The sequence below is a fragment of the Alexandromys fortis genome, unplaced genomic scaffold, assembly GCF_014885135.2.
Source record: "Alexandromys fortis isolate MF-2015 unplaced genomic scaffold, M_Fortis_MF-2015_v1.1 scaffold_16, whole genome shotgun sequence".
NCBI lineage: Eukaryota > Metazoa > Chordata > Mammalia > Rodentia > Cricetidae > Alexandromys > Alexandromys fortis.
In genome coordinates, this window is record NW_026067893.1 from 5333406 (window position 1) to 5346362 (window position 12957).

The 12957-nt window shown below is 44.6% G+C and overlaps 1 protein-coding gene across 5 annotated transcripts in view; it reads right to left on the reverse strand.

Annotated features, from left to right (window-relative positions):
* The window catches only part of Vti1a (vesicle transport through interaction with t-SNAREs 1A), a 313675-nt gene that overhangs the window by 111906 nt on the left and 188812 nt on the right, over positions 1 to 12957 (reverse strand). Inside the window, exons 6-9 of one of the 5 annotated variants that reach the window (XM_050147768.1) lie at positions 10267 to 10337; positions 9628 to 9689; positions 1636 to 1713; positions 1025 to 1040 (exon numbers count right to left, since the gene is read on the reverse strand). In XM_050147768.1, coding sequence (XP_050003725.1) covers positions 1638 to 1713; positions 9628 to 9689; positions 10267 to 10337 — 209 coding nt within the window. In that variant the 3' untranslated portion in view covers positions 1025 to 1040; positions 1636 to 1637. Of the gene's footprint in view, positions 1 to 1024; positions 1041 to 1635; positions 1714 to 6360; positions 6464 to 9616; positions 9690 to 10266; positions 10338 to 12957 lie in introns of those variants that run through there. The other 4 variants (XM_050147777.1, XM_050147786.1, XM_050147793.1 and 1 more) reach the window with 4 other exon arrangements.

Sequence of the window (12957 nt, forward strand, 5' to 3'; positions counted from 1 at the left end):
TTATATTTTAACTGTCACGACACAGCCTTATGGACATCTTCCTGACAGCAATCTGATTTACCAAGCAAGGCCTCCTTGCATCCTTTTGGGTCAGAGTCAATACTGGTGCTGCTTTTACGCCAGCACACTTCAGAAGAATGAGGGCAATTGAATTGCAATGGTATCTAGCTAGGATGTGGGCACCATTCACAGCTGTCTCATCCCTCAACACTTTAGGACTGGTGTGGGACTATTTGAAAATATTATGGAAGTTTAGAAGAAAATTACCAGAGATGCATATGGACATGTACACACACACACACACACACACACACACACACACACACACACACTCAGAAAAGTGCAGTGCTTCAGAAATTCAGGGGAGTCCAGCCCAGGAAAGGAACTAGTTTTTAAGGCTTGAGAGAGAGTGTGGTTTCTGCAGGGCATGTGGGGCGTTCCTCTAATGCCTTAACCGGCTGGGGATGAAAATGTCAGCAGAATTTCCCTCATCATAAAACAATGAGGGGTCAGAACACAGAGCACTCGACAGCTTTGTTCAACTCTCCTTCTCAAACTCACCTCAAATTTATCATCCTGGCGTTTCCCAAAGACATTCACATGCCAGATCTAAAGTTCTTTACAGAACTTTGCCAAAGAAGACTTTTTTTTTTTTTGAGTTTTACAAATTCTTTTATTGGGGTTAAAAAAAAAGATTATTTCTCCTTTCACGTCAGCTGCTATCTCGTCAAGGAATGTCAGAGACAATTTAAAATAAAAAATTACAACCTCAAAGTTCATAATTTAAGAAATATTTTTATTTCATTTTTGCATATTAAATGTGTTTCTGAACCAACAGTTTTGTTGATTTTTTTTTCCACTAGTAAAGTAACGAATTCTTTCTTAATACCTAGATGACAGAGTCTCCAGTGGTTCACAGTTGTTTCCTATTATGGCTTCCCTGGAAACCATTTCTGGGAAGGCACAATTCCCAGCACTTAACTTTGTTTACAACAGACAAACCTGCTTGTGTGGTATAAATAGGAATCCGTCTTTAAATTCTGCTGAAAAAATAAAAGGCAGCCATGAAACAGAGCATTTCCTGCCCTAAAGGTGGCTTTAAAAGATTCTTAGCTACTTTAGGAATGGCAGTGAAGCATAAGTAATAATTATCAATTGCCACACAGTAAGATACTAATTTTATAGAAAAAATTATATAAAGAGAAAACAAAAACATGCCAGCGACGCCCTGAGAACTGTCAGTGTTAGGCTCTTTACGCTGAGGTTCTGAAGCCCGGCTTTGTGCTCGAGTTTGTGATGTATATCTATAACTTGCTCTTGTCGTGCAGATAAACGTCGCCTTGTCTCCCTAACTGCACTTTGAAAAGCAGCTTCACAGTCGTTTGACTTTTGATCTGGGTGGCAGCGAGGCTTGACCACCTGCGCTGTGCACGAGCCGTTACTGAGCTGGCTTTGTGCGGTCTCATAACACAGAAATCCTTTTAGAATTGATGTGTGAATACGCTAATCTACAACGTGAGTGTTCAAACAAAAAACCATGGTGGTGGTTGGGGAGGCAGGGGTGTTGGCAGCAGAGAAGGGGTGCACGGGAGACATTCTCACCCTGGATTTATGAAGCTGGGCTATTGTCCTCACCTCTAGCGTTCAGTGAAACAGGTGTGAAAGGCCTCCCTCAACCCACAATGGAGCAGGCAGCGGCGGGATGGCAGGGGCCTGGAATTGTAAGATGCTGTTGTTCAGTGATGGTATATGTTAATAAATAGCCATTTACAAGGGGGGGGGGAGGGCGAAGACTCCATTACTTGTTTATAAGGAAGGCCTTGGGCGTCTTGCTTTGAGTTAACAGCTCAAGGCTGTGTTCAAAGAAGGCATTGACGGTGAAGGCAAAGAGTTCCCACCACTCAGCCGCATTAAAGTATGGCATGCATGTGGGAAGAAAGGACAGCGGAAGAGAAAGGCAGTCCAAGAATTCGGTCAAATTGTGTCTCACAACGGAGAAAAAAATGTAAGTTGCTTTTCTATTGAGATGAGATAATGGGCAGAAATCTCGGTGCACAGGTGCTCACTCAGCAAACCTCTGGATGGACATGCTTACGTGTGGCCAAAGTGCCAGAAGTAAAAGCTTGTATGGTTTCAATTAAAGTGTACCCATGGGAACTGGGACAAGAGCCTTGCAACTATTCTCCCTCATTCTTCCAAGGCTTGTCATACAGAACCATGGCCCTGTGCTGAATATGAGGGCTCCCCCAAATCCCAGAAGCTATCAGTCAAGAGGAGAGGCGCACTCCTCCTAAAAAGTCCCCCAAAAGGCTGACAGCATGTCCTCGCTCCCCAGTAGACTACTGGCTACCAGAGGCCACTTCTGTCCTCTTTCCGAGCAGGGATTTCTCGACCTGTGTGTGGGTCTGTGTTGGTGTCCAGTGGAAACTCACAGTCTCTGTGTGCTGTCTTCCTGGGGTGCTGGTTCTCTCAGTTTTACTTCCCCCTGCCTTGTTTCAGCTGGCTGTCCCATACTGTGGGGAGGGTGCAGTGAAAAGGTCTGACAGAGAGCTGAGACACAGCGGTTGATGACATGCCTGAAGCTCACGGAATGACGTGAGTTAATGCTAGTCTATGGGTGGGCCATGTTATTGGAGGATTCAGCAAGGCCACGTGACTAAGACCTGGGCCTGGTGAGGAGAGATGGATGCTCCACTGAAGTAGGATGAAGTGAGAGCTGTGTTCTGTCAGCTGGCTCTCTTGAATTCCCACATTCCCAGCCGTGGTCTGTACTTAGAACAGGACATCAGATCGTGGCTATGACCTTTTCTGACTAGAACCAGTCAGAAAATCAACTCCATGCTGTTACCTCTGAAGAAAAGGAGGAGGAGGAGAAAGAAACAAACCCCAAATCTCATATACAGTTCTTTCCATTGAGTGTCAATGATGGAGGAAGGTAATTGGTTAATTATAATAAACCAACTGCTTGGCCTCATAGCTTAGAACATAGGTGGGTGGAATAAACAGAATAGGATGCTGGGCGGAAGAGGAAGTGAGGTCAGACTCTGCTCTGCTCCTGGACAGTCTCGACAGCTCTGCTGTGGCGCAGAGACGCCATGCTCCGCTCTCCCAGGCAACTCCAAATCAGGATGGACCTAGGCTAGAATCTTCCCGGTAAGCGCACCTTGGGGTGCTTACACACATCATTAGAAATGGGCTAGTACCATATGTAAGAGCTAGCCAATAAGAAGCTGGAACTACACGGGCCAAGCAGTGTTTAAATGAATACAGTTTGTGTGTTGTTCTTTTGGGCATAAGCTAGCCAAGCGGCCGGGGTGTTGGGGACTCAGCCCTGCCGCTCCTATTTCAACATGTCACAGAGAAAGCTAGAGAAGGTGGCCAGATTTAGTCCCTGCAGAGGGTCAGGCCCCCTCCTAGGAGAGGTGAGAGTAGTCAGGATCAAGGTCCAGTACTAATGGTGGCATTCGAACCCTAGACTTCAGGACACCTGAAATCAAAGCTGTCCTTGGTCTGTTAAGTCATACACGAGGTAGCATTTATCCCTTCCTTTGTGTCTGGCCAGTTTGGTCTCCATTTCTGTCACTCACATCCAGAACAGGATGGACGGCAAAGGGGGAGCATTGCATGGAGGAGTGACCAGCCCAGCAAATAATACTCACACCAGGGAGGAGTGACCAACCAAGAAATACTCACACCAGGGAGGAGTGACCAGCCCAGCAAATACTCACACCAGGGAGGAGTCTAACTAGTGCTAGGGGGAAGAAATCGTCAGCTGTCGTGGGGAACCTGGTGTTTGTCCAGCGACAGATCTTGGAGATGAAGCTAAGTGGGTCTGGCGCTGAGGGCAGCAGAGGCTGCAGCAGTTGGGGCGGGGTTTCTCCCAGGAAAATGCTCATTTTGCTTGGTAGTGGACAAAGCAGCCAATCACATATTAACATATAAAGGAGGAGGGTAAGAGTCACAGAGAACAAGTAGGGGACTTCCCCTCAGAACAGTCGGCATGAGCGAGAATCAATATAATACCACCAATTTGTAATTATCTAAAAATCCTTTGGGAAGCTAGAAAGTGAAAAGAAGGAAAATTTAAAATGCCAAGTTAAAATGTGCACACCTAAAAAAGTCTTAATTAGCACTGATTTTAGCTGACGCTCTCACGTTTGCTTGCTTTCAAAGCACTGATGAGAATGGGAATAACAAACCTTGCTGAAGCCTTCCAAGCCTCTGGCACCGTTACATGCACTGTCTCGGGGAACTCGCATCAGCATTTGTGAGGGAGAAACTTGCCACCCCTATTTTTTGAGTGAGGAAACTGAGGCAAGGAGAAGAGCCTTGCAATAGTTAACAACAGGAAGCAGCCAACTGAGCACACAGCTACTCTTACCACACGCCTCTCTCCGGGCCCACGCAAATGTCGTTCTTAATAATTAAACAAAACTGCAACTGTTTTCTCCAGTGAGGATAAGGCCCCGGGTGATATAGCACTAGACGCAAAAATAACATTTTCTTACCACGATGTTCGCCAACCACTGGCAGGAAGAGGGAGAACAGGCATTCCTACGACACACTGTTGGTTTTTATTGGCTCCAATTAATGCTCAAAAATAACAACCCTAAAGGCTCCCCAGGAGCACAGTTGCAAGAGACTTCTTTGGCACACGGGGCTAGAGCACATCCCCAAAGCAGGGCCTAGCAGGGCTCACTCTATGCTTTCAGCGCCATCACCAAACACTGGTAATGGTCGTCTGCCCGTGAGGACACTGGTGCTCCGCAGAGGGGCATGTTTAGAGGCAAAATGTGATTTCAAGGAAAGGAACTGTTGCTCCCCAGACTGAAGGAGCTGCAAAACCAGCACACGCGCCAATGTATTCTAGCCAGTGCGGGGGGTGGGGGCGGGGAGGGGGGGTGCCTGTGCTTGCAGCTGTCTGCTTCCTTCACTCACAGCGAAGCTGCAGGAGACACACTGGAAAGGGCCCCTGTGAAAGGACTCCCAGGTGCCACCAGGACACAGACCTCACTACTGAACTATGGTACAGTGTGGGATACCGAGCTCGTCACACAGAAACTGTTTTCTGTCGTGATGCTGGCAATGGCATGGGTAATAAGGAACCCCAGCATATACGCTTGTAACATGTCTCTCAACTTCATGCCAAGGGAGCTCCCAGACTATGCCTTTGCTACATTCTATAGGAATTTGGTATTTCTTGAAAAGAAGCTAGTAATGACAAATGATGAGTTATTGTTCCCTTCTCGGGAGGTGAAAGGAACAGAATTATAATTTCCTTTCATTCTGAATAGAAGTCTTGAAAATCTCTAATTTCATTTTTATTGATTCTCATCACTATTTGATATAATAAGAATCCCAGTTTAAAAAAAAGAGAGGATTAAAAACCCATTGCCATTGTTCTTGAGGTCTCAGTAGTCCTCATTGTCCGCTATGTTTAGCGAGACCGGGTTTTTGATCCTACTGCACCTATTGGTTTTGTGGGAGCCTAGGCAGTTTGGATGCTCACCTTACTAGACCTGGATGGAGGTGGGTGGTCCTTGGACTTCCCACAGGGCAGGGAACCCTGATTGCTCTTTGGGCTGACGAGGGAGGGGGACTTGATTGGGGGAGGGGGAGGGAAAGGGGAGGCGGCGGTGGGGAAGAGTCAGAAATCTTTAATAAATAAAAAAATAAAAATAAAATAAAAAAAAGAGAGGAAAAAAATAGAATTCCCAGGGAAAACACATGTGTTCGCTAACACACAGACACACAGACATACACACATGGGAAGAGACACTAGAGCCCAGTGACACCACCACACCTGAGGCCAACCAATGACAATAATCACGCTTTGTGAGAGCAATGAGAAACCCATTCCGGGTCTCCAGTTACCACACGAATGGCTGTTTGTTTTGTAGCCATCTTCACTATTATCTGAATCCCACTTTATTTAAAGTCTGTCTAGAGAGTCAGGAAATGAACAATCTGTTCGAGGTAGCTCTCCATCTATGTCAAGAGAAAAGAAAAATGACTTTCCAGGAATCGGCTATGGCTTCATTCTGATGTCATGTTTTCCTATTATAAATCCAAACAGACCAATCTTCTCCTTTGTTTTCTTTCTTTGGCAAGATGGTGTAGCTACATGAAAGAGAATTTCTGCTTGACTGGATCAGTTGTCTCACTAACAGACATGTCAATATTTTCTGTATAACTTAATTTCTTGTGAAACATTTTTCAGTTTATGATTAAACAAACCACATTCTATTTCCCTATTTTCTCCCATCATAATATTTTTATAAGCCATTTAAACCATAGTGTGTGCCCTCCCCCCTCCCTCCCCCGCCCCACCCCACTGTCTGTGCTTCTGGAGTCCTTCTAGAGGAGCTGCAGGAGCAGCCGGAGGAGGAGCCGGAGCAGCTTCCTCAAGAGTCAGGGGATTCCTGGGCTACATTTGTGAGCACACATCTCTCTACATGAAGCACTGCGAAAGCAAAGAAAGGTGTGCTTGTATTATTTCTGGATCCCTGGGCTGTGCACACAGACATTAAATATTTACTGAAGACATGAATAAGCAGTGAAAAAGTGGAAAGAAAAGATAGGCACATAGAGGGAAGGAAGGACGCTAATAAAAAATTAAGAGGCATGGGTGCTGGGTGGTTTAGAGGCTGCTGGGTCCTGAAAACTTTGCTGCTTACTGATGCTGGCCAGTCTCAGAGATGGCTAAGCAGACCTGGGTACAGACTCTGTGCAGATGAATATGGGTCCCTGTCTTTGCAATAGACTAGTCACTGTTAGGTGACATGATGTATATTATGGATTATATCTTGTCATTTATGTTTATTGTACAGATTTGAAAACAAAAATTAAAACAACTAGTAATCTTTAGAAGAATTCTCCAGTTTGTCCTTATTCTTAGGCACACAGAGTTTCCCATGTGAAAACCAGAGGACTTATCTGTTCCCAGGCAGATGTGCCGTCCGCACACACTTTTCTTTCCACACCCCTGAAGATGAGGTGTGAGCAAAGGTTCAACACTACACTCTTCCTTTAGCCACAAGCGCCGGTTGCCACACAATGTGGCTATGCAGTCTCAGTGGGAGCCACCTCAGTGGGGTGGAGAATGTGCCTTCTTCTGCAATCCACCTCCTCAGAGCTGGGAAGCAAATGCCATGGGAACCGGGAATGGAACGGGGCAAAGCATCAGCCAGAGCATTGACCAAGTCTGTAGCACACGAAAAAGCACTGGTCCCAATTTAAGAGACTTACTTTTCAGAAATTAAGACTCAAATAATGAAGTCATTGGCAAAAATGTTTGCATTTTCCCATACAGAAAATCATCTGCCCAACATGTTGGAGAGTAATGAGAAACAAAACCCTAAACCACCACTCTGTATTTGGTTCCCAAAGTCTGAGTTGTAGCCCTGACTGAAAGTACCTTACTAGCTGTCTTGTAGACACCCACATGCCAGCTGTGTCAAACTGCAAAACAAACTGTCCTACATGGAATACCAAAGGACCCTGTAACAAGGTGATGGGCACAGCAAGGTGATGCCCAGCTGGGGATTCTTATTTCCATCCATCCTCTTACACATCCTGAAAGGAGGCGAGATGGTGGAGGCTGAGCTGGCCTACAAAAGGAAGCCCAAGTAGACTGACCGCACTGGAGTCACTGTCCCCAGCAAGCATGTAGAGTCCCCTCTGGAGTGTGACTTCCCTCCAGAAAGCCCAAAGGCTGCACAAGTTGTTTGTGCTTTCACCCTCTCTAAATGACTTGCAAATTTATTCAAACACAATATGAAAGGATGCTCTATTTGTTGAGATAACTGTCGGCAGTGTCCTGTACTAAGGGGTGAGGTACATCAAGCAGAAATGTGGGCAGAAGCACATTGGCTTAGAAAGCCATAAATCCTTATTTGAATCTGCCAACCTGAAAGCCATGAAGAGCTGGAATAAACTATTTTTCCTAAATGCTACATCTGATTAAGCCATACCATCAAGTGACAGCTGAACTTTAACATTAATATGATATTATTTAAATAACCACATGATTTTTTTTACACTAAAAATGATGAATGATTTCTGGACAGCTCGATCGACAGAATGCCGGAGGACTCTTTAATGAGATGTGACAAAATGGAGGCATATGCAGAATGCTCGTTACAGCTCATATGGCAGGCCCTCCCCGGGAAGAGGAAGCTCTCCTTCCTTTGTACTGCCTTTAGGCATGGAAGCATCTCTTTCAGTTGCCACCGCTCTTCTCTGTGAACTTTCAGTTTCTCTTAGGTCATTTACCTACAGCTCTTATGCAGAGAACCCACAGACTTTGGGTCACGGTTAGGATGGCACCTCCAGGGAAAAGAAGGGTAGAGGAAAACTTGGTTGGTGATGCCCTAGGAACTTGGGGGTACCACTGATGGAGTCACAGAGAAATTACATCAGCTCCTGACATGTCACAATTATACATTTACTTGATTCTTACAAAATCAACGTTCAGCACACGACACAGCTGTAGGAAAGTACTGTACAGGGTCCCTGGCCAGAGGGCGCTAGCTTGTTGGTGCAGCTGTCTCAAGAGAAGAGTTCCTTTTCTAGGGTCACTCTCAACACTCATCAGCCATCTCACTCCACACCAACATGACCATGGTAGAGGACTGTTGGCAAAGGGGCCGCTTGTTTGTTTCCAGCCGCCCATACTCCCGAAATAATCACACAGAAACTGTATTAATTAAATCACTGCTTGGCCCATTAGCTCTAGATTCTTATTGGCTAGCTCTTATATTAATTTAACCCATTTCTATTAATCTGTATATCACCACGTGGCAGTGGCTTACTGGCAAAGATTTGGCATGTCTGACTCTGGCGGCTCCACGGCGTCTCTCTGACACTGCCTTCTTCTTCTTCCCAGCATTCTGTTTAGTTTTCCCTGCCCGATTCTGTTCCCCTAAGCTCTGATATAGGCCCAAAACAGTTCTTTTATTCATTAACCAATAAAAGCAACATATAGACAGAAGGACCTCCAACACCAGAGGACCTTTTCACTTTGTAGAATACTAGTGGAAAATAATTAAGTTCAGAATAGACTTAGAATATTACCAATCTTTATTTACCTTTTTATATTTTTCTGAAAATTATCCATCAGTCAAAGTTTAGTCACACACAGTACTTAAAAGATTATTCTGATAACTGTGACAGTCCTATAAATCATCTTGATGCATGTGCATGAAGTCACAATGCTTCCCTAAGCAGCCTTTTTCTCAGCAATGAAACAAGAAGACAAATAAAGCTGGTACCCAGAGTTCTCCGGATGATGGAAGGCCTGCATTTCCTCAGTCAGAATTGAGAGGAAAGTCACTGTGCTCCTGCCATGGGCCTTCCTCAGGCTACGAAAAAAATGCTTCTTGTCTAACCCTAATTTTTTTCTATAGCTTGAGGTAAGCCCTCCAGCTCAAGCCTTGTCTCTAATCTGAGTTAGCCACGTGGGTAACCCACAAAAGGGTTAAAAACAGTGCCCTATTATTTCAAAAGGGTGTTGATACAGCCTTGGAGGGAAGAGAAGAACCCAGGAGCTTGTAAAATGCTCCATCCCAGTGTGGCGGAAACAGTTAAAAGAGAGAAACAGAAGGTCAGTCCCTACCTGGCTCTTACCTTCGCAACATCCCCGTCAGGATTCTGGAGCTTTTCCCCAAGTTTGCATCTGTTTCCCGGAGCTAAAGGGGGAAAGTGTGGTGGGAACAAAATAAAGCAGAATGAAGCATCAGCACTCAGAGGGGTCTAAAGCGCATGCTGAATGATAGCTGAGTTTCCCAGGAGACAACAGTAAGAGGCATTTGTGATGCTGACACAGACTCAGTTCCTAGATTCAGAGGACGACCTGAGAAGATTTAAAGTGGATACCCGGACAGGATATAAAGCAAATGCCTCACACGTGGTTCAGGGTTTAACATTCATTAATACATGAACGTGCAAAGTCCTAAAACTACAAACGCAAAGGAAAGGAAGCTGAGGAAGAGCGAGGGTATTTTATATTTTCACAATCTTTGTTCTGAAAGACTGATGCACCCAAAGCTCCCTCAGTGGCCTGTTTCTTACCACAGAGGGCACTCTGAGATGAGTAGAGTCGGCTACCTCGTCCACCATCTCGAGCTCTTGCTTTCTCTTCCTATACGTGGCCCTTGTTCACCCTCGTCTTTCTTAGATCCCTGTCCTTACAGCTACGCCATCACTGTCTGGTGTCCATCCCAATGAATTCAGGAACATGTAAATGATGGCATGATTCGTACTCACTCGCTCACGTGCCCGCTGTATCTTTTCTCTGTCATGACTAAGGTTTTCCAACATCTCTTGGCCGATTTGCTCTATGGAAAAGAAAAGAAAATGTCAGGAATGGTAGCATAGGGTACATACAGACACCCAACACATCCCCAAAGGACCAGAGTGATCATGGATACAGAACCAAGATGAAAGCAGTGTCCCTTACATACCAGATACATTTCAATTAATGTATTTGAAATATGTAACAGTTTTTGGTAAATTTACCTATCTTGAGGATGACTGGGTACAATTTAAAATCCAAAAAGCAGGCTGTGGACAATATGGCATCAATGAGTTAACAGTGAAGTGACTTTTTCAAGGCCACTCAAACAAGTTCCCAGCAAGATGGAGAGCCCAGGTTTTTACGTCATCACTGTACAGTGTTTGAGTTTACAAACTGAGAGTAACATGGACGAGTCCTGCCCCTCTCTTACGGCATCGTTTACCTGTGTGAGCCAACATCCATTTATAAAGTTATGCTTTTAATGCATGCAGTTCTCAGAGTCCGCAACCACTGCAGCTAGTGGTAGCGGGACTATTCCTTTGCCTCCACTGTCCTGGAGGCAAGAGCGCGTTCATGTGTTATCAGCTGCTGCGGATTCTCCAGTCAAATCAAATTCCTGGACCACTCCACACCACCTAGGAAGCCACACTCTGACTGTGGTGAGGACTTCCCTGACACAATGATCGCATTCGCCCGTCACCTGGCAGTCTTGCTTCTGACCAGGCACTAGGTATGACCTGACCTTGCAAGACACAGCTGCTTTGAATGTTTTTTATTTTCAGTCCCATTCACTGTCACCAGACTTATAACAAAAGTCTGCAATATGGAGGACCACAAAGCCATTTTTCTCAGGAAAACACAATTTAATACTACTTCCTATCAAAATGGACCATATTATAATACCTGAGTTCAAACAAATGGAAAGAGATTATTGATGCTGTGTCTAACACCCCAATTAGTACTTATGGGAAGAATCAAGAACCAAAAGAATGTGGTAGAGAGAAAAAACCCAACAAGTGTTAAACTATTCTTCCAAACCCTTGGAGCACAGCCCCGGAGAAGGCAGCACTGGAAAGCAAACCCAGGAGCCTCAAGTCTATCAGGTTCACCAGGGAAACTCCACTCTGAATCTATCTAGAATCCTCTACTCAAGGAATCAATGATACTAGGTCAAGAGTTGGGCTGTTCTTGAAGTCATAGCCACACCCACAAACTCCTTATTTCCGGGACAGGACCCAGCAGCACAAGTATTAAGCCCATCTGGCAAGAGAGGAGAAACTTGCAAAAATGTGGCCCTGGTCATCTTTGATGGGAAGAAAATCCTTCATTTCTTAGCTACCTATATTTTAATATGTCAAAACAGAAAATCCCAGGCAGATACATTAGAGATGGTCGGTCTTATGGACAAAAAATAGACAAAGAAAGTGAGGAGACTGCTTTTGATACAATCATTTGTCAGATAGTATTAGATATTTAGGGATTATTTAAGTTAAAAGTTACAACATGGTTAGTTTGGTCTTTCTTGAATTATTTAAGTTAAAGAGACTCAAGGAAAACACCAGTAAAGCTTTCAGGAAGGCTGCAGAGCTGGCTCAGGGGTTCTATAGTTGCTGCCTGCTCTTCCAGATGGTCAGTTCCCAGCACCCACATAGCAGCTTACAGCATCTCTGTCACCTCAGTCCTAGATATCTGAGGGTACCAGTCATGCGCAGCGTGCAGACACACATATAGGCAAAATACTCATACACATAAAATCAAACTAATAAATAGTACTTGTAAAAAAGGGGCTGGAGAGATGGCTCAGCGGTTAAGAGTACTGGCTACTCTTTCAGAGGCCCTGAGTTCAATTTCCAGCAACCACATGGTGGCTCACAACCATCTATAATGAGGTCTGATGCCTTTTTATAGCATGTAGGCATACATACAGATAGAGTACTCCTACATATAAAATAAATAATTTTTAAAAAAGGAAAAAAATTCAAGCTCATAGACTTGAAACAATGGCAAATGTGACACGCCACGTCTACATTTTTTTAGTTCCCTAAATTTTCCTGTGGTCATTGGCAGGAACAGCTACCATGCACCTATGATACAGTTAGAGATGCACAGTTTATAAATAGTGTCTTTGCTGACCATTAAGCATCTTCCTGGGCTTAGGAAACAACGGGAAGCAGAAAATAATACTGATTTTTGCATGTAGCAGCTCTACATGTCAGTGTGACATGATGAATGAATTCCTGGAAGGAAGACTTCCTTCCTGTCCTTCCATTTTCTCCACAGAGGTCCTGGGAATCATCCTGGGGATACAGCACTCAAACACATAAAATGAATTGCTTTTACAATTACACAGAATCAATCACAGTGTCCGTCCTCAGCCCTTTTATTTATAGGGCACACACTTGCGAAGGGTCTCTAGGTAACACTGCATCTCCTCTTCAGCCTTTTGCATGGTGTATACAATAGGCATTCAATGCTTTCCTGTCTCTGAGTGAGCGGAACTGAGAAGGAAACAGGTAACCACAAATCTAGCAGGACACTTCCTGCAGGACCTGCCTGGCATCTCCAGTATAGATAAGATCTAGGCTGAGGAGTGCGCATCTTGGACAACATCATGCCTTTTCATTCATGAAAGAATATTAGACAAATTGCATACACTCATC